Source organism: Zootoca vivipara, chromosome 9 (genome assembly GCF_965207765.1).
Source record: "Zootoca vivipara chromosome 9, rZooViv2.hap1.1, whole genome shotgun sequence".
NCBI lineage: Eukaryota > Metazoa > Chordata > Lepidosauria > Squamata > Lacertidae > Zootoca > Zootoca vivipara.
The window spans coordinates 843,909-869,316 of record NC_142592.1 but is presented as its reverse complement, the minus strand read 5'-3'; the positions used below and the strand labels follow the sequence as shown (position 1 = coordinate 869,316).

The window sequence follows — 25,408 nt, the reverse complement described above, 5'->3', positions numbered from 1 at the left end:
AACTTCTATTAACATTTATTTATAACAAATTCCTTGGAACTATTATTATTTCAGGGTTTATGCTCAGAGATGTAACCGCATGAAGTAAGATCAGGCATTGCATCAGAGCTCAGCTCTGGAAGATGCAGCTGTGTGTTTTGGTGCAAGCGCTCTAATCAGATCCACAAAGTCCTTTTTTTCAATGCATGCTCTGCACACTTCTCCCCAGCGGTCCAGGATCTTCCTCAGCTCAGCCACTTTCATCTTAGAGAGATCAACCGCTGTTAAATCCAGTTCCATTTCTGTGAAAACAAACAACCTGAATCACAAGCTCTATTAATTTTATTTGCTGTATTATAGACAAGGAGCTAGGGACCCGGGTGGCGCTGTGGGTTAAACCACAGAGCCTAGGGCTTGCCGATCAGAAGGTCGGCGGTTCGAATCCCTGCGACGGGGTGAGCTCCTGTTGCTTGGTCCCACCTCCTGCCAACCTAGCAGTTTGAAAGCGCGTCAAAGTGCAAGTAGATAAATAGGTAGCGCTCCGGTGGGAAGGTAAACGGCGTTTTCGTGCGCTGCTCTGGTTTGCCTGCTCTGGTTTGCCAGAGCATGCTGTCCACAAACGCTGTCTGCAGACAAACGCTGGCTCCCTCGGCCTACAGAGCAAGATGAGCACAGCAACTCCAGAGTCGTCTGCGACTGGACCTAACGGTCAGGGCTACCTTTAGCTTTAGACAAGGAGCTCATGATCCTATGTATGTTCAAGGAAAATATTGCTTTTCCAACTAGCATGCTCAAGCTACAGGACGCCTCCAACAGGCAGAAAGATGCCCATGGAATTTCACAAGGAAGGAAGGTGGGCTGGAATCCCTTGCACTTGGTATACCCCCATGAACATTTAGTTATCAAACCTATTATCACCATTGCATCTCACAGCAGTGAATTCCATGTATTCCATTCTGGCCCCAATCCACGCATGGCAGTTTGGCCCAGAAAATGAGATGAGTCCTGTCCACATCTTATCTCCGCAGGGGTCCACAGGACAGATTCTCCCTTGGGTCTCTGGGCCCCCCTGGGAGGTCGGGGGGAGTCAGGCATATGTAAGGCTTCCCCCTCCAGAGTTTAGGGCCATTTTGCTCCACATGCTTAACTCTCAGGTTCAGAGGCACCAGCTTGCGAGGGCGATTGTGGGGGGTGATGTCGTACGTGCGACTTCAGGATGTCGGGAGGAATGAAGCCAAAGTTGGTGGCCGTGTGGCTTCAATGGCCGGCGGTCCTCCTCCGACTCCTCCTGGCGTTGCCACCCGCGGGAGGCGGCTTCGACCCTCCTTCCCCTCTGCGGCAGGAGGAGGAGGTGCTGGCCATTGGAGCCACTTTTGGACATTAGGGGAGACACTGCCACCCAAAAAATATTAGGGGGGAGGACTCGGCCTCAAGGAGCTGGTGCCAAACTACGGCCCTCCAGATGTTTTGGCCTACAACTCCCATGATCCCTAGCTAACAGGACCAGTGGTCAGGGATGATGGGAATTGTAGTCCAAAACATCTGGAGGGCCGAAGTTTGAGGATGCCTGGTTTAGAGCCTTTACTGAGCTATTTGGGTTGCTGGTTGACAGCGCTGGAATGGAATTTTTTTCTCTCAACCCGATAGGCTCTTTGATGGGCGTTTTTCCACCTTTCCCTCAGTAAAACACATGGCTTGTTGTTGTTGTTGTTGTTGCTGTTGCTGTTAGGGGGGATAATGTTGTAAGTATAGGGGTGGAAATGGCATTGGGCAGGATCAACAGAGTGAAGCCAGGCATCCGTAAGGGGCCTGAGGGGCGAATTTGCCTGGGCATCCCCCAAGCTCAGGTTGGGTCTCTGCCTGGTGGGAATCCTCACCCGGCTGCCCAGTCAGACCTTGCCAGCTTGGCTTGCACCACAACAGGGTTCGGCACTGTGGCATGCTTGGTCCAAACCCAGCGGATCCCACTCCACCAGCAGTATGTGAGTGGAATGGCAAACCGATCCTGGCCCTATTGCCATGTGCTGACCTGCCCCCTGCCTTCTGCAGCCCATAAAGAACTGGCCTGGTTTCACCCCAACACCTGGAGCCTTGTCAGTTCATTGGCTGCTGTCCTGTGAATGAGCCAGCCAGGACAATGGTGGATGTTGTGTAAAGAAGCACTTTCTTTTGGTAGTCCTCATTCTAACTGATAGAAATGCTATTTTCAAAAATGCGAGGGATAAGTTATAACTTGCTTCTTTGCTCCAGAAGCCCTGGGTACAACCTGAAATCTGCAGTGACTAGGAGAGCCTGAACCAAAAGCCCAAGCAATTTTGTGCATGTTTATACAAAAGTAAGTTCCACTGTATTTCATGGCATAAGCTCCCAGGCAGTGCCACTCGTCTAGACGAAAAGGTACCGGAACACACCTCCCTCAAAGACCACCCCAGAGCCCAAAGAGGATCTCTTTGGGCTGGAAAGGGGGGGGGTCTCCTTGCAAGCCTGAGGCTTGTGGAGGCTGCTCAGCTGAGGCCTGGGGAGGCTTCCTTAATGAGCTCCCCCCTCTGGCTCAGAGCGGTTGGGGGGGGGGCTTGCTCAGCTGAGGTGGGGCTTTCCTGTGCGTCAGCTGTTAGCTGGGAGGCTGAAGAACCTCAGCAAAGCTCCACTGAACATCCAAGTCACGAGGGGACCCACTCTGGAGCCTGTACGGGATGTCCTTGTGAGCCGGAGGTGTAATGGGGCTTTGCTGAGGCTGGTCAGATCTCTGCCCCCATTTCCAGGGCCCAGCTGAGAGGTGCTGAAATGCCATTCTAGCACGTTCCGGTTTTAAAAAGGCCCTGCCTCCAGGTAAGTGCCCTTGGATTGCAACCTGGCTGCGCTCTCTTCAGTCTACCACATTCTCGAAAAAACACAATTTCTCATGTTGAAAATAACAATAGAAAAAGCCTCTCATTGCTGCCAATCACAGAGAGTCTAGGTTCTAATTTCCATGCTCCGTTTGCCAAGCATGGTCAAGTGAGAATGAGTGAGTCCGTGGAGCACAAATCCCAGCTGCTTCTCTCCTTCCCCAATCCTGCAGATGCCCAGAGCTGCCCAAAGCTAAGCCGTGGTTTGGTTTAGTGCTATGTCTGAACCTGGGCTCCTTTGTCTCCAATATGCCTGTTTTGTGATGCCCTCCTTTGTTTTGCACAGGGATTTCATCATACCGTATTTGAGCTCACAGATTTGAATGTCGATTTTCTTCAGCTTCTCACAGATCTTTGGCACAGGTATGTGAGCACTCATTGGGCGGCTGACTTCACCAATTATCTTGGTTGCTGCATCACTTGTGGCCCCGATGTAGTAGCACTACAAGAATAGAAATCTTGTCAGTACCAGTGCAGAGTTAGGGCTCACTCATACTTCCACTTGCCTCGTGCCTTGAAAGCACATGTCCAAGGGGTTCTGCATTCGCTCTGCTGCTTTCCTCTGGAAAACCTGCTCTTTAGCGCTAACTGGAACAACTGGAGCAAATCTGTGGGAAGCCTGATTGCAATTTGCTCTAATTCATCACTAAAGGTCCTGCTTCCCTGGGGGAAAGCGGCTGGGCAAATGGAGGTGTGGCTAATCCGTTAGTCAGAGATATCCCTCTTCCTCCTCTCCCCTGTGTGTACTCTACCTTTAAAGCACATTTTGCTCCTCAAAGGATTCTGGGCACTGTAGCTTGTTGCTGGGAACGGAAAAACTGTGAGGGGAGAACTAGTTTCCAGAATTCTTTGAGGAAAAAATGTGCTTTGTGTCTGGGAAAATAGAATCCCTATGACCCACTTGTGTGGGTGAATCACAAAGGAATCGGCCAGGTGTCTAGATTCAAAGCATGGGACTAAACCAGGCATCCCCAAACTGCGGCCCTCCAGATGTTTTGGCCTACAACTCCCATGATCCCTAACAGGACCAGTGGTCAGGGAAGATGGGAATTGTAGTCCAAAACATCTGGAGGGCCGAAGTTTGGGGATGCCTGGACTAAACTAACTCTCTAGCAAGAGAGAGCCCCTAGTTGCAGAGTTTAAACTCACAAAGTCATGCAGGACATTTAAGTATAGGAATGTAGGCTGCCAAAACCTTTTATACATCCCTTTTAGTCCTCTTGCAAAGCACTCCCCTCTCTCTACCCCTCTTGCAATTAACAGACCACACACTCTTAAGTAAGATTGAAATGCTTTACTTACAAAACATTCCAAAGGTCAGATTCATGCATTTATCAAAATACCATAGCAGCAAGAACACAGGCAGAATACTCTTGAATAGAAAATGCAGAGAGTTGGAGCTTGCCCTCGGATGTCTTCCTTGGTTGGTTACATGGCATGGAGAGAGAGGGAACAGGGAGAGAAAGCTCCACTTCCACCTCCCTCATTGGAAAAGAGGGGGTGTGACCTGGCGGAGTCTAGGAATTTAAATCTGTGCAGTCTTACCCTTCATGCATTAACTGGCACTCATGCAGAGTTATGTTTGACTGCAGGCTCCCATGCTATGAATGTGCTTTTACAGTCAAGTGTGTACACTGGAAACATTCCTAAGGGGAAAAAGAGTATGAAAGTCATACCAAGCGGTCTTCTTTTCCTTTTGTGTTCATGCAGCTCCTGACTAATTCATTCTCAATAGAAGCAACGGAGAAATCAGAGTGTTTTTCTTTTAAAGAACTATAAAACCTTTTCAGAAAATCTTGACACACTGTGTAAGAAAAAAGTAAAATATAAAATAACAGACACACACAGAGTGCCTAGGTCAAAGAGATCTACAGAAAACAAAGTTGAAAATAAATTTTAAAATGGTAGCTTCACACAGAATGGCTTGCCATTTTTGCAGCGAATCCACATCTGATCTGGAAATGGCCCTGTGCTGAGATGCTTATTAGTGCCTTGCAGTGACTCCACTTAGGCACCATACTCATCACTGTGTCCCAGGGAAAGTCCCTTGCCTTTCCCTCAAGGACAGCAGCAGGGGGCATTCCAGGGGTCAGACAGAAGTGGTGGGCAGGGCTAGAAATGAGAAGGCCTGGAGGGGTGGGGAGGGGGGGAAATGGGGGGCATATTTCCCCAGGGGGTAGGGGTGAGACTGGGGCTTCTCTCCCCCACCCCGGCCAGGCCTCTGTTGTGAAGCCACAGGCAAAAGTAGGTGTAACGAAAGTAGGTGTAACGAAAGATCACGAAAGAAAAGATCACGAAAGAAAGTAACAGGCAAAAGTAGGTGTAACGAAAGATCACAGAAGCATAGAGTTGGAAGGGACCCCGAGGGTCATCTAGTCCAACCCCCTGCAATACCATGGGCCTCAAACATGCAACTCTGAGATGAAGAGTCTCAGGGTCTGCCAACTGAACTATCCCAGGCGTTCTTTTTACATATTTAAATAATAATCTTTCTCCAGTAGGCAATGTTGCAACCACACAAAAGTCTGAGGTTTCAACCCCCACCCAAGAGGGCACACACTAAGAAATCCAGGCACACACAATTTGCATGGGTGGGTGGGTGGGTGCATTCCTGGCCTCCACGTGAGCTGGCAGAGTCTGTGTAAGCCTGTCCCGCCCCCTTATACAGCCACTTCCAGGTTGCCGCGATGTGTGTGCACAACCATGTGTGCATTGAACAAGCATAAAACGGTTGCTGCCATACCCTCCAAGTGTCACTATTTTCCATCCCAACTTCTGATTTGATCCCGGAATGTCCCCATTTCTCCCACCAGTGCTGCCGCTGCCAGTGGCGGGCGCCAGTCCTGATTGACTGGGTGGCAGCAGTGGCGACTGCAAGCGAGCATCCCTTGGCCTCTCCATGGCCAGTGCTGCCCATTTCCTCCCTTTGGCAACTCATAGGGAGGAGAGGCTGCCGCCGCCAAAGCCCAGCCTTGCATGATGGCGCTGAGAGGCAGGCCGAGGGCAGGGTTGCCCTGGGAGGGAAGAAAGGGGCAGAAGAGCAGAATGCAAGGAGTCTTGCTTTAAACAAAAAAATGCTTTGTGTGTCCACGTCTAATCTTGCCCCTTTCTAAATTCATTTCTTGGGTGTTTTTCTTTTTGTAAACCTTCCAAAGAAAATAAAATCGGGACTAAGAGGTTTCCTTAGGACTGTGGAGGGCATGTGTACTGTACTCTGTAGTGGTCTTGGCACTCACAGGGGCATAGGAAGGGGGTGTGGGGCGCCCCGGGTGTCATCCTGAAGGGGGGTGACATTCGGCGCTCCCCCTGCTCGCGACTCCCCCAAGCCCAGCGAGCGCAAAGCGGCGAGTGGGCAAAGCGGCAAAGCAGCTGCTGTGGCTCTCCCCCTTCCCCTGGCTCACTTTAGGCTTTGGAGTCGCAAGGCGGGGGTGGCCCCCAGGGAGAATTGTGCAGCCGTACTGAGATCCTCCCCGGAAAGGATCGCCATGCCAAGATAGGTCCCGGTGGGTGGATCACCTGCCCCCGAGTGCACGGCATGCGTGCCCCTCCAGGTGCCGGAGCACCCAGCTCTGCCACTGGGCACTCACCCTTCTTCTGACAGAATATGCTTTGCAGAAGGGGAGAGAGAAATTGGGGGTGGGGGGGGAGAAATGTCCCTATTTTCACCTGAGGAATGTTGGAGGGTTTGTGTTGCCAGGACTACAATCCTCCCTTTGGCACCTGGGGTTCCCTGCCCCTGTTGTTGGACAGCCCTGCTGTTACTGTGGGGGGCTGGCATTAAGGGGGGGGTTGGTGACTCTTGGGCGGGATCTGGCCCCTACAATGACCCATCATGGCTACCGGAAAAAGCCAGAAAGTTGTTGGGAGGCATAGGACCTAAAGGAGTCAGAGAACATTACACTCACAGTGAAGGAGGCCCTATATGAATCTTTATTGAGTTATATTCATAGGCTGCTTTTCTGCCCCCAAAAGACTTTCAAGTCACCTCCTCTATACAGGCAAATAAAAACAATGTGATTCTCTTGCTTATAGATGGACATCATTGTCGGAAGAGGGGTTGGATATGCACACTGATCCTCATACACAAAGGTGATCTTCTCTTTAATTGAAAAAAAATCTTTCTCACTACTGCCAAAGAGGACATTTAATTCATCTTTATATGTTTATTTATTCGACACAATTCATCTATCACTTGATTGGAATGAAACCTCGAAGCAGTTTACAATAAATATTAAAGTTATCAATAAAGACAGTAAAAACTTTTTAGAAACATTTAAAAATGATTAAAATCAGCAGTAAATGAAGTTCACTCTTCCCATATTGTGGAAGAAACTACAAAAACGCAGTTGGAAATATCCAGTACTTCTGGATTCTGTCCAGTTCATCTAGAGCAGGCCTCCCCAAACTTCGGCCCTCCAGATGTTTTGGACTACAATTCCCAGCATCCCTGACCACTGGTCCTCTTAGCTAGGGATCATGGGAGTTGTAGGCCAAAACATCTGGAGGGCCGCAGTTTGGGGATGCCTGAGCTAGAGGTAGGTTCTTTTGTTTCAGAATTTCATAAGAGGTCAATCGGATGATTTGAAAACTAGGTGGTTGCTGGCCTGTGACAAGTTTGCTACCTACAGGGTAGCTTTATCTGCACTAGCAGTGAGAAAGTTGTGATCTGTTTTATCATACCAAATAGTCTGGATGGCCACAAGCAACAGCTCTCGATCATGTAGTTAGCCTTCTCTGGTTCTTTAATACGAAAGAATCAGTCCTCCTGTGTGAATCAGTGAGCCCCTTCCTAGGTCCAGGACAGCAGAAACAGCTACTGGTTGAAACCCCCCCCCCCCCACTGAGAAGGACCCTGATTAATGTAGCCCCGTGCACCCATCCAGCAGATTTGGACATTGTTAAAGGCCCAGGGAAAGTGTGCCCACTTAGGTTATGCCGTGGTGCTTTTGCTTCACTACAGATCATGGGTTCAAATCCTGAGGACCATTGCACTGGGCTCTACAGCATGTCATGAATTTCTCTGGCACTCCAATCCCTCCTGAGTGGATGTACGCTGATTTTGAAAACACACGTACAAAAGGGGTGCTTTTAATCCCCTGCCCTCAGGCTGCCAACACGAATAAGGAGCTGGTGTTTCACCACCTGTTTCACAAAACCCTTATTTTAAACCATGAGCCTATTTTGAAGACTCGAACCATTCAAAACGTAGCTCCTTACATGTAACTGAGTTCTCAGTGAAGGTGTGTTGTTATTTATTAAATTTGTATTCTGCTTTTCATGCAAATATCTCAGGGCTATTCACAGCATAAAAATACAGAATAGAAACTCTAAATACATAATGAAAACATGAAAACAAATCCATATACCCTCTCCCATATATGTACACATATACTATTTGTAAACCTCTGAGGTTTACAATCAAGTGGTGTATATGTTTTATGAAATAAAATGGGACTTGTAACCCAGTGATAGCCAGACTTGGCCCTCTGGCTGTTCTGGGACTACAACGCCCATCATCCCTAGCTAACAGGACCAGTGGTCAGGGATGATGGGAACTGTAGTCCCAAAGCAGCTGGAGGGCTGAGTTTGGTTCGAATCTTTTATTTGACATGCAGACCTATTTAAAAAGCAGCAAACAAGGGGAAAAATGGTCCAACAACTTCAGCCCGAATGTAAATCGCACTGTGGGAGGGGGGTCCCATCAACAGCAACATTGACAGCAGGGAGTTAGTATTGTGCCACAGCTGCAAGCTTAGCAAGACAAAAATTCCAATTTCGCACCATTTAGAAGAACTGCAACACACACAAACACAAACAGGCGTTTTTATTTTATTTTATTATTTCTTTATTTTAATAAGCTGCCCTTCCCTTGAGGATCACAGGTTGGCTTTACATCACAAAAGCACGTACCACAACACAGCACACTGGCGGCTAACTGGGAGCCATTTAAACCTCAGACCAAATGGATGTGTGGTTGTGTGTGTTTCTCTGTGTGTGGGCGCGTAGGCGTATAATGCGGGATCGTCCCATATTCCAATGCGAAATGCTACGTCCTGTGTTTTGTCCCGTATTCCAGGTCTCTTCTCTCTCTCTCTCTCTCTTTCCACGTGCCTGTGTGTTGGGAATGTCTTCCCTTTAACCTCTGGAGAGCCAAGCACAGACGGATGTACGAATTCACGTGTATGTGCATGCACACGTGCGCGTGTGGGACTGCCATGCGTTCCTCTGAGGTCCCTCCCCGCCCCGTATTTCGTGGGTCGTGACCCCGCAGTCTTCCCCCCCCCCCAGCCCCTCACCTTCGCACGGAGCTTCTGCGCCCCTTGTGGGACTAGAGGCGGAGGCGAGGTAGATTCCGAGGCAGAGCGCGACGGCGACCCAGCAAGGGCGGCACCCAGGCCGAGGCGGCCGCAACATGGCTGCGTCTACGGCTCCTGATCTCGCGAGAGTTCGGCCCGCCCACAACGCCAGCCGCTCCTCTATTGGCAGTCCGCCGTCTGCCGCCATTGCTGGACGCGGAACGTCACGCGGAGACACCTTTTTAAATGGTTTTTTTAATTGGCTGCCTCCGTCTGCGCGCTTCTTCCGGTTACGGAAGTAGGCCCGGCATTACGCGGCTGCTGATTGGCTGTTGCAGCTGTCGGGGCGGGGAAAACACAGCTGCACGCAGGGGAGGTGCAGGGAGGCGGAGGGAAAGGAAGCGGCACGCGCACGCGCACGCGCTGACGCAGCCTGCCTCGAGGTGCACTGTGGGTAAGAAGTCTCCCGGCGACGGCGGATCCATGGCGGCCATCGGGGTCCACCTGGGCAGCAGCTGCGCGTGTGCGGCCGCCTATAAGGTGCTCGGCCGGGGGGAGGGGGTCTCGCCTCTTCCGTGTATGCCTAATGGGGGGGGGCAGGGGAAAATGAATGTAATTTTAATTTTAATAATAATTTTCGTTTCCTGGGCGAGGTAGTGCTGTTGAGTGGCTAGAGCGGGGTTTGAGGAGGACGTTGGAGTCGCCAGAAGCCTTTAAATAACATTTATTGCGGCTGTTGTTATTATTTATTAAATTTGTATCCTCCTGAATTTGTTTGTGGGAGGGGGGCGTTATTGGTTTGTTCTGGTTGAAGGGCAGCATACAAATTGGATTAATCCTAATTAGGGTTGCCAGACTCAATAGAGGACAGGACTTCTGTGCCTTTAATTGCCCTGCTCTCTTTTGAGTCTGGAAACCTTAAAAGAGAAACCAGCAGACCCTTTGCTTAGAAATGAAACAAAGGGTCTGTTGGTTTCTCTTTAAGGTTTCCAGACTCAAAAGAGAGCAGGACAATTAAAGGCACAGAAGTCCTGTCCTCTATTGAGTCTGGCAACCCTAATCCAAATCATCCTAATCAGGAGTGAAAGGGTGAGGAGAGAGTCCTCACCTCCCCACCCCACCCCAAAAGAAAACCAGCCCTGCAAGAAGAGACCACAGACCTCTGGCCCAAAGGGTTGGGCTCCGTGGAAGCACTTGCTCCCCCAGGAGGAAGCGGTGGGTTTAAAAAAGGTTTGGCTACAAAAGGGAGGCAGCAAATGCTTCTGAAGAGGTAAAGGTAAAGGATCCCTGGGACAGTTAAGTACAGTCAAAGACAACTATGGGGTTGCGGCGGCGCTCATCTTGCTTTCAGACTGAGGGAGCCGGTGTTTGTCCGCAGACAGCTTTCCGGGTCATGTGGCCAGCAGGACTAAGCCGCTTCAGGCGCAACAGAACACCATGACAGAAACCAGAGCGCACGGAAACGCCGTTTACCTTCCTGCGGCAGTGGCACCTATTTTTCTACTTGCACTGGTGTGCTTAAGAACTGCTAGGTTGCCAGAAGTTGGACAGAGCAATGGGAGCTCACCCCGTTGCAGGGATTTGAACCACCAACCTTCGGAATGGCAAGCCCAAGAGGCTCAGTGGTTTAGACCACAGGGCTACCTGCGTGCCTGCTTCTGAGTACTAGTTGCTGGAAATGGAGAAAGTGGATCATAGAATTGTCGAGTTGGAGGAGGCCCAGAGGATCATCTAGTCCAGCCCCCTGCAATGCAGGAATCCTTCCCAGAGCCGTTCCTGGGTGGACTCGATCAGCCAGATGCACTGATCTTGATCTCATTCATGTCCTGCCCTCTGGTTTTCCACAATCGACATGGGGTGGGCTGCTGTGGGAACAGGATGCTGGGCTAGATGGGACATTGCCCCCACCAACCTCACCCCTACCCATGGCAGGTGGGTTGGAGTTGACCATCTTGTTAACACCAGGCAAAGGATGCCTCCATCCAGTGTTTGTCTCACTGCCTTCTGCCATGCCATCCCGGTGCGCTCCAGCTGCCATGCCATCCTGATGGGCTCCTTTTACAACTGTGGTTGTTATTCCGTTGAGTCTGCAAGTTGCAGGCCATCTTTCCTGCAGTGGCGCATCCCATTGTGACGTCCTTGCCTACACCTGAAGTGGTCCAGTCTGTTCTGCTGCTTCTGGACTCTGCCATCTCATTCTGTTGCTGAGTAGGTGGACTCATCATAGACCACATTTTTTGGAGAAAAAAATTGCTCACTTGGTTATCTGCTTTGTTTTGGCAGAGGCACACTCCATTGTATTTCAAGACAGACAGATGGCCAGCAACAGTGGTTCACAGCCTGTGTCACTTCAGTCATCTCTTCTGTTAATTTGCATAGAGTTTGTGTGCATCGGGATTGTGGTGGGTGTTGTTGAGGGCCATGTCTCACGTAAATGAAAGTAAGCTTATGTGCTATTTGTAAAATGCATTTCCATCAGTTTACTTGGATGACACTTCGCTGGATAAAGTTTGCACATAATGCTAATCTGTAGTTTCTTATACAGTGGTACCTCGGGTTGAGTACTCAATCTGTTCTGGGGTGTCGTACTCAACCCGAGCGGCCATAGCTCCAAAGTTGGTGGCTCAGGTCGCTTCTGTGCATGCGCAACTTGAAAGTACGCAACCTGCAGCATACTTAAGCCAAGGTATGACTGTATTATGGTTTATGAAATCACAGTTTAGTAGTATTTGTGAACCCTGCTAGCTTAACTAATTTACTGCCAACAATCTGTAAACTGAAGTAATGATTTGTTGTTGGCTTATGAAGCTTAGTTTGTTTTAATCATGGCTTACATGTGAGCCCAGCACCCTTCCTTAACTATGGTTTGGGGTGGCCATCAATCTAGAACAGCTGGAAGTGGTAATGAGTTACTGTGTTTAATTTCTGTGTCAATGAGCTATTATACTTAATCATTCTACTCCATGTGTGTGTTGCTTCTTCAGGACGGTCGTGCAGATGTTGTCGCCAATGATGCAGGTGACAGGGTTACTCCTGCTGTTGTTGCATTTTCAGAAAATGAAGAGGTAACTTTTTCCCCAGTAGAAATTTGAAGAAAAAGTGGTGGTGTACTTTTATTGTTTTTGAACAAATCTTTTTTCTTTTCTTTTATTGTTGAACAAATCTTTTAAAATTATTTTCAGGTTGTTGGCCTGGCAGCAAAACAAAACAGAGTGAGAAATCTTTCAAATACAGTGGTGAAAGTAAAGCAGATTCTTGGGAGAAGGTGCGGAAAGTAATAAACTTCATTTGGGGATTTAGTGTGGGTTTATCAGACAGAATGGGATTGTTATGTATAAAAACTGGCATGTAAGTACAAACCTTGTTACCAGGCTTAAATATGCAAGCAGGCTGCTTAGAAGTCTCTTGTAAGAAGTATGTAATTTATTTCACAAAATTTAAAGCGAGTTGTTCTGGAATGTAACTTTGTTTTGTTTTGAATCTTTTCTACTATTAAGAAATAAAAAGTCCAAACTGATATCATGCTTAAATACGTACATAAAGAAATAAAAATTAAGGAGGACTTCATTAAACACAATTCTTATGTGCTGAAAATATAAATGTAAATTTTGGGGTGTTTTTTTGTTGTTGTTTAAGTACTCGTCAATTTCCCTTGTTTTGACAGCTCTGGTGACCCACAAGCTGAGAAGTACATTGCAGAAAGTAAATGTTCAGTAAGTAAGAAGCTACTTCATGTTTTCCTCCCATTACTATTAGTAGTATTTATAAACTGCTAAACATTGCAAAAATACTATAGTGATATACAACAAGCAGAACCAGATAAAATAGTTCTCCCAAAAAAAAAAAACACCCCTGCATAAAAGGGCTTTATACAGTAAAAATGAAGCCTTAAATTTGTCCCAGTAGCAGACTGACATCCAGTTTAGCTCTCTTAGTACTGGTGTTATTGTTGGTGGAAGGCAAACCCAGCCACAGACTGTGCGACCCCCTTCTGCACTCGCTGCAGCTTCCAGACCAGAGACGAGGGCAGCCCCACAATGGTTACATGGCAGCAATTCAGCCTTGAAGTTACCAGTGCAGTCTCAGGAAAGCAACTCCCATTGAGGTCTCTTCCACCCCATCCCCAGTTAGCTTAGCACAGGAACCTAGCACAAAAACTACTAGACCAATATATCTGCAATTCGGCAGATTATTTACCGAAGATTATTCTTGTGCCTGCTGGAGGGATACAGTGCAGTACTAATAGACTCCTCCTCCTCCTCCTTCCCCCAACAAGTCCCCCACGCCTCCCCTCCCCATTTGCTCTAGAGTGCACCAACCCTTGGGAGCAGACCTGGGGGGGGGGTGTAATATTTGCTTTCTAAATAATTTCTCAGATGAAAGGAATCTTTCACAATCTTTTATAACAGATAAGCTGAGAGAGAGTCATATTTGTATGTGTTCTGTTCATTTGTAGGTCATTGAAAAGAATGGAAAACTAAACTTTGAAATAGATGGCAAACTTGTTTCCCCAGAAGATGTTGCAAAACTTATCTTCAGTAAAATGAAAGGTATGATATTAAAATGTGCATTTTTAAACTCTTTCCCCAGAAGAAAAAGTGGTAAGAATACCTATAAATTGAATTTGCTTTTACTCACAATACAATGTCTTTTTGTATTAGAAACTGCTCAGTCTGCTTTGGGCTCAGATGTTAATGACACTGTGATTACAGTACCTTTTGACTTCGGAGACAAACAGAAGAATGCCCTTGGGTGAGGATACAGTTTTCACCTTATTTTTATTCAATGTATTTGTGGGAATTTGAGATGTCTGGACAGGAAGCATTTGGACATAGTTGGACTTGGAAGATCTGGGTTCAACATCTCAGCTCAACCATAAGCACATGGTGTTAACTTGGAGTAGCTCAATTCTCATTTGTAAATACGTAATAGATGCCCTGAGACAGTTGGACTTTTTCAGTGAAATAACATCATCACTTGTCATGCCATAGCTGTTAAGAACTTCCTGCTTAGAGGTTCTGGGACCATGGAAAGGAAATAATCTTCAGGTTCCTACCACACAGAAAATGGACTTTTAAAACTACTCAGAAATTGGGAGGTGGGTCCATGATAACTTGGTTCACTTTGTAGCCACATGATAGACAACCACATCAGCTTATAGCTGCCATACGGGTAGTTTTTAAATAGCCAGCCTATGGGACGTTGTTGTTGTCAATCTTCCGTGGAAGCTGGTATCTTGAGCAGAGGCCAGATAGTCACAGATTTACGACTACCAAGCACCCTGTTTTTTCACTAGGAAGCACTGAAAACCTTTACCAGCAGTGGCCTCAGCTTTCCTGGCCAGTTTTCACAAGCATGCGTCTTGACTTGCAGTTGAATGCCCCTATTCCTTCCTTCATGCCATGGTATACATTCTACATTAGGAGTGGGCCATTCAGTGCAGAGCACTGTATAAAATAGGAAAGGGCTCAGACATGCCAGCTGAAGGCATTTTGCTATTTGTAGCACATCTAGGGCTAACAGTTCAGAAGTCTTGCTGCGTCCTGGAAGCAGTCATTTGTGCCTCCGTCTGTTGCCTGTTCTTGATGCCACCTGATCACTTTACCCTACTACAAGTCATGCCTGGCCCTGACTCTCCTGTATCTTGTGTTCGGACATTGCTAACTGCATAGTCACCAAGGTCTCCAAACAGAAGCAGGAGCACATTTCCTGTACTGGTTTGATCTTTTTGAGCTTCAAGTGCAATTTGCATGACCAAACATAGCTTATTCTCCTACCACAATGTGCCTATCTGTGCTTAAGTAAAATGTCTCTTGGCATGCTTACTGTATGTCTTGTAGCAGTTTGGCAATGTTTTGTAAGGTGTTTGTGGTAGTGATGCAGGGATAGGGGCCAGCTATACCAAAAAAAGGTATACCAAAAAAAGGTATACCAAAAAAAGGTACTTTGCTGTTGATTAATCTAAAGTGTTGATTAATCTAAAGTGACGTACTAATATAAATTTTGTCTTTATTTCAGAGAAGCTGCTACTGCAGCTGGGCTTAATGTTCTTCGGTTAATTCATGAACCATCTGCTGCTCTGCTGGCTTACGGAGTTGGGCAAGATTCACCTAGTGGGAAAAGGTGAGAATTGGTCTTTAAGCAACCATTTTTCCAGTGCAACCCCAAGCATGCTTACACAGATATAAAACTCAACAAGACTTAATCCTTAGTGTTTCAGGATTACAGCCTTGGTTTTAAATAGTATGGTGTAAAGTGAGTTGGCTCTAGGGTTGTGTGGAATGGACCTTTGTGAACTGAATGCTTCCCTTGGCAGAAGGGAATTTTTGCTGGTCTCCTACCCTGTGTAGCTCCTTGTGCAGCTGAAAATCTGCTTTAGAAGGTTGGGGAACCCTGTGGAACAGCATGGGAGGGGGTATTGGGAGCTGCTCTTCTCAAGAATATTCAGTTCATGAAGCAGAATTCTCTGTTGAATCTGAGCCAGAGGGATCCTAGACTGCTATAAATAAGAAAATCTGAGTCCTTTGCAACATTTTTTTTTTAAATTCAGTTGCTTCTAAACAAATGTCAGTGGCGGGAAACCAAAGCATTATACATTAACCAGTCTTTAATACTGTAATTTAAATGGACTTCATTTCAGGATGGGCCAGGGCAGTGTTAAGTGAGAGAGCACTAGGAGGAGATCTTCCCTGACCTCTCTGGAGTGCAGCAGTGGCACTGATAAAAAGAGGTCATTTTGAGACACAGTTGTCATTGTCCTGACAATCTGCTATTAAGGCTTTTAGTATTGATGCTAATGAGACAAGGCATACTGATTTTCTTTTCTTTATTTTGTGTGCATGGAAGCAATGTGCTGGTGTACAAACTTGGAGGAACATCTCTTTCTATCACGGTTATTGAAGTCAACAGTGGCCTTTATCGTGTTATTTCCACGAACACAGATGATAGTATAGGTGGCATTTGTTTCACAGAAGCCTTAGCACAACATTTAGCATCTGAGTTTCAAAGGTAAGTGCTCTAGATTCCAGAATAGTATGTGGTATTTTATAAATATGTAGTAAGGAACCATTACTGTTAATTTCGCAGTATGGAAAATTGCCAGTAATGTTTGTATTTTGTTTCAGATTTTGTTGACTGATATACGTTTATTTATGAAAAACATTTCTATCCACCCTCTGAGTGCAGAAATGTCACTTGGGGGCCCGCAACATATATAACAGGATTTTTAAAACAATGAGAGTTTAAAAATAATAAAACATTGTCTCAAAATGAAAGCTTCTGGAAATAAAAATAGTGAGTTTTTTTAAAAATTCAACTTCTAAAGGTCTGCGCTGTTGAAATAAGACAAATGGTACATTCACATAATGTTTTGGGGAAAGGTTATTGTAAATTTGACATCAGTTTTTCGTTCAAGTTGGAAATAATCCCAATCTTTATAAAAAGCTACTGTATATTCCTGCGTATAAGACTACCTTTTAACCCAGGAAAATCTTAAAAGTCGGGGGTCGTCTTATACACCGGGTCATATTTCTTATACGGCGAGTATATCCCAAACTCTAAATTTTAACTGGAAAAGTTGGGGGTCGTCTTATACGCCCAGTTGTTTTATACGACAGAATATACGGTATTTACCAGGTTGTCTTAGGTGAGTAAGAATTGTCTCCAGGCAACTATGGTAGATGGAAGCTTTGCGAACAATGGTTTCCTCCCCTTTTTCTCCTTTTCAGGCCACAATGAGTAATGTAACTATGAGAGGGCAAGCAGCCTAGTATTTTTTTTAATTAGGGCTAGTGACTTTTGTGGACTTGCAAGGCCGTTAGAGCCTTTCTTTCATGCTTACATTCCTGAAGGATCCTGATGGATATCACTTACAAGTAGGATGGGAAAGTGGGGGTAGATATAGCCAAAGTTAAGCACTTCCAAATTCTGTTGATTTCAACATGAGAGTTAAGCACAACACTAAGATGTCGGAGCCTTAATGTGTGCCTTTGTACTTCATGAATATTTACTCAAAAGAACCTCCCCTCTTCCAGTTACCATACATCCCCTGTTTTCAAGAGTAGGTGCATGTAATGTTTATACTTTGAATTTGGAAAACATGATAAATTTCAGTATCCACCTTTCCCCCCTAACTTCTAGGGTAAAGGATGGCCACTATTACTGAGTAGGTTCTCTGTAATGGTCAATAATCCTTTTTTTGTTTTTTTAAAAAACAACCCCATAGATCTTATAAATGTGATGTGAGGGAAAACTCCAGGGCCATGATGAAGCTCATGAACAGTGCTGAAGTGGCAAAGCATTCATTATCGACACTCGGAAGTGCCAACTGCTTCGTTGACTCTCTGTATGATGGGCTGGATTTTGACTGTACTGTGTCTAGGTAAGATATACCGTATTTTTTGCTCTATTTTTCGCACCTGACCATAAGATGCACTTAGTTTTCAAAGGAGGAAAGCCCCGGTTTTTTGGGATCAGCTCACAGTTGTGCAGCTTCTTTTGCAAAGAGGAAAAGCTCCATTTTTAAAAAGATCAGCTCAAAGTTGTTGAGTTACTTTGCAAAGGGAAAAAATCCTGATCAACTCACAGTTCTGCAGCTTCTGATAATCTAATCAGCCAGTCACATGTTGCTGGGGAACTGGGGAAACAAACAGCCTCCCTCTGCAGAACATTCAACAATGGAGGCCTGGGCAAGGGGGTGGGGCCGGAAGGGAGCTAGCATCCCTTATCTCCCTCCCCGATCTCTTGCAATGATCTGTTTTTCACCCCTGGGCAATTTGCTCCATAAGACACACAGACATTTCCCCTTACTTTTTAGGAGGAAAAAAGTGTCTTATGGAGCAAACAATGCGGTACTCTTGAATCTCTGCATGTTTAGCATTGTTTTCCATGAGTTCCTTTAAATTTAACTGTGAATTCAGATTTACATGCTTGGCAGAAAAAAATAAAAAAAAATAAAAAGAGGACCAGCGTCCAGGTGTGGGGAATATTGGCAATCCTAACTACCAGTACATTCAGCTTGGGAGAGTGCTGGGAGGTGCAGGGAAAGGGTATGTTGACAATAGGAGATGTTGGCTTTATCCATGATCACCAGGATGTAACCCCCAAGTAAGGTGATGATCGTGATAGTTGGCTACTCTCCATATGGGTTGTTGGGGTGGGATATGAATGAATAAAAGATGTTTGTGGTATGTTCAGTTAGCATTTACAGCATGCTGACATTGGTCTGTGGTGGTAGTTATGTTTTGACCACTGGTAGAGAAGAATAGGGAAGAATTTGACCACTGGTAGAGAAGAATAGGGCTGCAACTCAGAAACTTGAATGGGTTCTAAATACAGCAGTCAGGTTCCCTTTAGAACTTGCCCAACTCCTTTTTAAAAATAGCTGCACTGCTTGCTGCTTCATTTTGAGGCCCAATTCAAACATTGCTCACATTAGTGCTTAAAGCCCTAAATGATTTCCGAAAGACGGCAGATACAACCAAATCTTGAGTCCTTTGAAAATGACATTAAGACACAGGAGATCCCAGTGGAAATACCAGTATTCCCTTATGTATAAAATATCCCCTTAATAAACAGTCTTATTGATAGCTTGTTCTGTCTCCAATGTTGATTTAATCTCACTCTTAAGCCTCTTATGCCAAGCCACTAGAAGACGTTCAAGAACCTTCTAAGGAAATAGGGGGGAGTAGAAAAAAGGTCACATTAAGCAACTTGTGAGTTATATTCTGTGAGTTCTGCGGATGCTGGAATATAAAAGTTAAAGTGGTGCAAATCTCTAAAATTGTATTTATAAAAAGGCAACTGTTTCCCTTTTCGTGGGCAAGAAAATAACAGTTTAAAAAGAAAATACTAAAATTGGTTAAAACATATGACAGTATATGAAGTTGGAGTAAAGAGGTACATTGAAGGTGCCAGAAGGAATCTCGCTGTTTAAGAGCTGCCACAAAGATTCCCCTCTTCTAGCCTCCCACCCCACCCAGGATTTCTTAGGGTAGTGGAACACCTAAGAGGGCCCCGTCCACTGATCTGAACACCCAAGAGGATCTGCAGGGAAGGGGCTGCTTTTTCTGGTATTGGGCCCAAGTTATTCAGGGCTTTAAACACCAATGTGAGCATTGGGCTTAGAAGCAAACTGGCAAGCGTGTTTAGCTCTTTTGAAGCTGGCATTGTGCGAGTTCTAAATGGAAACCCAGCCACTCACTCTTCTGGTTGCTTCATTTTGGAGCAGCTGAAGTTTCTGAGCCATCAGAAACTGAGGGCAGCTCCATGTTTAATATTATACTACAGTGGTGCCTCGCTTAACGAATGCCCTGCTTAACGAAATTTCCGCTTAACGAAAGGATTTTTTGAGTGGAGGTTGCCTCGCTAGACGAATTCGTTTTACGAAAAATTCGTCTAGTGAATTGCGGTTTCCCATAGGAATGCATTGAAATTCAATTAATGTGTTCCTATGGGCAAAAAAGTTTTCAAAAAAAATTCAATGCATTCCTATGGGATTCGCTAGACAAATTTTTCGTTATAAGAAAAGACCCGTGGAACGAATTAAATTCGTCTAGCGAGGCACCACTGTATTGGGTTTCTCTGCAAACTTTTCCCTGTGGAAGAACAGATATGGATGTGCTCGTTTTTTTAACAACACAGGGCCAGATTTGAACTTATTTGCTCTGCACTTTTTAACAAATGCCTAGAAGCCATCAAAAAGCTCTTGAAGCAAGTTGGACTTACAGCAGATGATATCAATAAGGTAACAATACAAATAACTTGGTCTAAACATATAGGAAATACATGGAGTGTATTCACAAGGAAGCAGATGTGGTCAGATGGTTTGGACTATTGTTCCAGGTTTCACAAACCATGCTTTATTAAACTGGAAATGTGATCAGGGACAAGTATCCCTCCCTAGTAGGGCTGGGCAATATCTCGATATCTCGTCCAAAACCGGTTTCAAGTCCGTATTATGCTACAGTATCGGTTTCATAGTTTTTGACCTGGCAATATATCTCAAATCATGATGTGTGTGCTATGCAAAAATCACAATGCAGGGAAAAATTGTGAAGCCAGCCAATGCCTCTACAGTACATAGTTCCATCCTTATTTCAGACATCGAGATATATCAGTATATTGCAACATTGAGCTGGTGAAACTATAACTTTGTGCCAATTAGAAGCCAGGATAATAAGTCTGAACATCTGTTTCCCCCCACTTTGTGTGTGTGTGTTTGTTTGCAGAGTTTGCACACACAAGTACCCTTTGAAAAGCCTAACCGGTCCATCTTTGCTGTTGTCCTATTAATGCTTTAATGTCCTCTAGGTAGTTCTCTGTGGCGGATCTTCTCGTATCCCCAAACTGCAGCAGTTGATCAAAGAACTTTTCCCTAGTGTCGAATTGCTGAACTCTATTCCTCCAGATGAGGTCATTCCCATTGGGGCTGCCATGGAAGCTGGGATCTTGCTAGGAAGAGAAAATACATTTTTAGATGATGAGATACTGCCTATTGAATGTTCTGCCAAAGATATCTTAGTCAAGGTAAGCAAGCAAATAAATAAATTAAATCAAAAATAAATAAATAAATGTATCTATATCTTTTGCTTAGAATTAGAGAGAGAGCTCCCTCCCTAATCTGTATTAACTTTATCTTCCACCACTGCTACCTTTGTGGGTTTAGGTTTTAATGTGAAAACTTTCCTGAAAGAAATTTTGGGGCACTTAAGTAGCAATTAAAGTAAGTAAGTGAGAGACTGAAACTTGTTTTATCTGAAGATATTGCCCTTGAGCATTTAAAGGTAATTAATATTTGTCTCTTAACACGGAATATGCATAAAATCCATCCTTCTTGTCTATTAATTGTTCTAAGATTCTAAAACCTGACTTCATCTCTTATTTCTTAGGCAATGGATCAGTCAGGGGCTGATAAATTTGTGGTGGTGTTCCCATCAGGAACCCCTTTGCCAGCTCGAAGGCAGCATACTCTACAAGCCCCAGGAAGCAACTCCTCCGTCTGTCTAGAATTATACGAGTCTCTGGAAAAGATCCCCATAAAAGAGGACAACAGATTTGCACAGGTGAAGAAATAGCAATAGAAAATAACGCTTGTTTTTCCTCCTCAAGAGTAAGTGGAAATCTGTGTGTCCTATGGAGCGAATGCCATGGCTCCGGCAGCGGGATCCCTCGGCTGCCTCTGCCGCCAAGCCAGTGCCTCTCCCAACTGCAGGCTCCGATCCCTGCTCTTGCTAGCGTTAGAGGCGGGGGCACTCCTTTTGGCTCCTAACCACCCCCGCTCCTTCGACCGCCCCCGCCTCTGCCGCTGCCCGCCTCTGCCACTAGCAAGAGCAGGGATCGGAGCCTGCGGTTGGGTGAGGCACAGCTCTGGTGAGCTTTCGGTCAAGAGGCTGTGCCTCTCCCAACCGCAGGCTCCGATCTCTTGCGAGCATCAGAGGCGGGTAGAGGTGGGCGGATGAGCACCTGAAAGGGCAGAAAGAGCAGGAGCCCCAGCCAGAGAAACGCGGCTCCGTGCGCCCACCCCCGCCATGCGCTCCACGAGCTGAGAGGCTGTGCCGCGTCTCTCTCTGAGGATCCACACCGCTCCTCCTCCTTTTCCCTGTGCTGGGCTCCGCTCAGAGCTGCTTGCGTGCTGGGCACGCGCTGGTGGTGAAGCTCGACTGAGCAGAGGAGGAGGCGTGGCGTGGAGTCCTCGGAGGAGAGAGACGCGGCCTCTCAGCTCGTGGAGCACAGGGTGTGTGTCCTCTGGCTGGGGCTCCTGCTCTTTCTGCCCTTTCGGGCGCTTGCCCATCCGCCTCTGCCACCGCCTGCCTTTGCTGCTCGCAAGAGCAGGGATTGGAGTCGACCGCAGGCTCCGATCTTTTGCGAGCGTCAGAGGCGCATAGGCGGACGCACGCTGCGGAGCCCCACCAGGCAACAATACGTGGGGACAGGCGATCCCTCTCCAACCCGCGATCCTTTTTTGGGGGGGAGCGCCTTTCTCTCGGTCCTGACGCCTCTTTCCGCCATCCTTCCTCGGAAGTGCCGAGGAAGGAGAGTGGTGGCTGTGGAGGGTTGCGCCTTCACTGCTGTGGCGGTGCCTCTGCCGCTGGGCTCTCGGCTGCCTGTTCCAGCCGGGAGAACTGCTTGCTCGTCGGGCTCCCGTGGGCGCAGCAGCAAAAGCACGTGACAGGGCGGGTAGCCCTGGGGGAGAAAGGGAAGGGATCGCTACGGTGGTCGGATGTTGTCACCAGGTCAGGCAGTTCACTTTGCCGGGTGGGGGGAAACACATGGGGGGGAGGCTCCCCCTCACTGGTAGGTGCGCGCTCTCTGCCTGGGCGCTTACAAGTGCGTGGGCTGCAGAGTGGGGATGCGGGGGGGGAGTGGGGGCTAGCTGGCAGCGCGTCTGCCTGGCTAGGAAACTGAGGGAAGAACGGAGAGGAAGAAGCGGGGTTGCTCTTTGCTGGGGAGGGACGACACCTGAAAGGTGAGGGGGAGGAAATAGGAGCTGGTTTTACCTTCCTCCTTTTAAAGGAGAGGTGCTGCCGGCGTAAATCAGCCTGCTCTACTGTCGCCCCTTCCTTGCATGGGGTTACTCACTAGTCAAGAACTCTGCACATGCTCGGGGGCACTCTCCAGCCTGCCTAGATGTCTCTTGGGAAGGGGAGTCCTGGCGGAATGGGATAACGGGAAGCTTGGTGTTGAACAGCCAGGGCTCTGCCACCCAGCTCCAGGGATGGTGGCATCTCTGCAGTGGGAAAAGCGAGCCTATTGCTGGGGTGTGAGACAAGTCAGTATTCCAGGCATCCTTTGCTGACTGCTGGCCAGGCAGGCTGAGCTTCGTGTGTGTGCTTGGCATTCTGCAAAGTTTCGAAGCTTGGGTTTCCTCTTTGCCTGCTGCTCCTGAACATGGCTCCATGCCCTATAATAAGATGTTGCAAGGAGTGAACCTTGCAGAGAGTGCCCTGCCATGAACAGCTTCAGACATGATAAAAGTGGGAAATGGGAAGAAGATAGAGACCTTCAAAATAGCCCTTCTGGACGAAACCAAAGGCTTCCTGTTGTCTACAGTGGCCTATCAGATGTTTCTTTAAGGACCCACAAGCTGGATGTGAAGGCAATTGCTTTTTTTGCTGCTGTTCTTCCTAAGCAACTGGTATTCAGACCCATATTGCATCTGAACTTGGAGGTAGCTCCACTAGCTCAATTAGCAAGCTCAGTGTATTTGCCTAATCCCAATTAAAAACCATCTAGTGGCAACTTTGTGGTTGCAATATTATCCAATATGTAAAGAAGTACCGTACTTCCTTTTGCCTGTCCTTAGGGATGGTAGGGACTGTTAATTTTGGTTCTCTCAGCTTCTCATTTTTCCAGCCTTTGGTTCATCACATGTCTGCTGCAGCAATTCATGAATTTTCTTTTTTTTAATCCTCTTGAAAATTCTCCAGCATTTTAGTGTAAATTTCTCCTAATGCATTTTTAAAAATACTAATATCCTTCCTTCCTTCCCTCTCCCTCTCTCTCTCACACACACACACTTTCCTTCTCTCTCTTTGCCCTCCCTCCCTCCTTCCCTCTCTTTTCACCCCTTCCTTCCTTGTCTCTCTTTCTTTCTCCCTTCCTTCCTTCCTTCCTTCTTGAGGCTGTCCTCAAGGTCTGCTTGCTTTACAGCAAGGTGAGAGGAGGGACGGACAGGAGCCCCTTCCACCCCTCCTCCCAGCCTTTTAGAGGAGGAAAACCAGAAATATTTTTTTCTTGTTTTCCGCCTCTAAAAATGAGGTGCATCCTATGGAGTGAAAAAATACGGTACTTCAGTGTCACAAATCTTATTTGTATGTTCATTAGGCATTTGAAGCTTTTGCCTCTTGAATTCCTTACGTTATAAAACTTTGCAACACATCCACGGTATTTTTAGAGCAGGGTGGGTACACAAAAATCATTTAAAAAAACATTTAAAGCAGATAAAAACTACCAAATAACTTGGTAATGAATAATCTGAATTAAAATTGTAAACATAGCGGCTGCAAGTTGCTCACCTGTGTTGAAATACATGCTAATTCATTACTCCTTTTAGCCTTACATAGTGATTGACTAGTTTTTTCAGAGCATGCTTTGTCTGCCTTAGAAAACCATTTTCCTGAGATTACCTTGAAACTTTGTAGCTAAATATTTTATATTTTAGCTTTTGTATATGGCAATGTAGAGCAAATTGTTTAAATCAAAGTGCTTTTGATATAATCTCACTTGCATTTCTTTGGTTTTGACAGTTTAGATTCCTAAAATAGATGAGATGCAGATGACAAAGCATCTTAATGTTTTGTTTTGTTTTAAGCAGATTGTCCTCCAGGATTTAGATATAAAGGAAGGTGGTCTGCGTGATATCCTAACTGTTCTCACAATGAAAAGGTATTGAAAACCAAAATACTACAACTTTGGTTCAGCATATCAAGTACATATGAAATGTCCATCTTTCAGAACTTGGGTTTTTCTGTTGCAGATTTTTGGTAAAATCTACTTTTCAAGGTACTGCAGAAATTCCACCCATACTGTGTTGATGTATTAGGGGAGAACCGCGGATCAAATCAACTTCTGGAATACCAGGGGGGCTTTTTCTTTCCCAGATCAGTGGGCAAGCGTTCTTTGAACTGTGCGATGCTCTGGTTAACATTCCCTTCCGCTGCCCTTTCCTTTTCAGTTAAGAGAGGGATGGGGAGCCTGTGACCCTTCAGATGTTGCTGGATCACACTTCTCTTCTTTCCTGAATGCTGGGAATCCAACAGCTGGAAAGCCACAGGTTCCCCACAAATGAGAGCATGTTTTCTGGGTAATGGGACTCCCCACACCTGTCAGTCGAATCAAAAGAATTCCACGGAGGAAGGATGGAGACATCCAATGTGGGAGCTTAGTTTTTGAAACCTCTCAGGGTGCAATTAGTCTCCAGATGTTCACACTATAAAAATCTCTTTTCTTAGGGATGGATCACTGCACGTTTCCTGTACAGATCAAGATACCGGAAAATGTGAAGCCATTACTGTAGAGGTGGCATCGTAGTCTTAATTTAGAAGGTTCTGTTTTTTTAATTGTTACCTCAAACCAGGTTTTAAGTGAGTGATGCCATGTGTACAATACAATAAATACAATACAATGAAAATATGAAGTCTGCATAGATCTTTGGAAAACAGAAAAGTTGGGTCATTACAGTCTTAAGATGAAGCTGGTAACAGTTGTGTATTTAGCAATGAGCTGCAGAAAATATTTCATGGAGCT

At 46.1% G+C, this 25,408-nt stretch overlaps 2 protein-coding genes across 3 annotated transcripts; one reads left to right on the top strand and one right to left on the bottom strand.

Annotated features, from left to right (window-relative positions):
* On the bottom strand, nt 1-9,327 carry CDNF (cerebral dopamine neurotrophic factor). Its single transcript, XM_035128502.3, has 4 exons — nt 9,164-9,327; nt 4,544-4,671; nt 3,168-3,309; nt 1-281 (listed from the first exon to the last, which is right to left on the bottom strand). The coding sequence occupies exons 1-4, from the start codon at nt 9,279-9,281 to the stop codon at nt 103-105; spliced, it is 567 nt and encodes a 188-aa protein (XP_034984393.3). The 5' UTR covers nt 9,282-9,327; the 3' UTR covers nt 1-102.
* A 286-nt stretch (nt 9,328-9,613) lies between these two features.
* On the top strand, nt 9,614-25,292 carry HSPA14 (heat shock protein family A (Hsp70) member 14). Of its 2 annotated transcripts, XM_035127352.3 has the most exons (14): nt 9,614-9,703; nt 12,148-12,228; nt 12,346-12,428; nt 12,828-12,876; nt 13,620-13,713; nt 13,825-13,915; nt 15,182-15,286; nt 16,010-16,171; nt 17,388-17,543; nt 19,805-19,907; nt 20,474-20,689; nt 21,052-21,225; nt 24,477-24,547; nt 25,114-25,292. In XM_035127352.3, exons 1-14 carry the CDS (start codon nt 9,647-9,649, stop codon nt 25,190-25,192), a joined length of 1,521 nt encoding a protein of 506 aa, XP_034983243.2. In that variant the 5' UTR covers nt 9,614-9,646; the 3' UTR covers nt 25,193-25,292. The 2 variants fall into 2 exon arrangements, with proteins under 2 accessions (XP_034983243.2, XP_088508421.1); XM_088652295.1 differs by lacking the exon at nt 12,346-12,428 and having other exon boundaries at nt 9,614-9,740.
* Nucleotides 25,293-25,408: the final 116 nt, after the last annotated feature.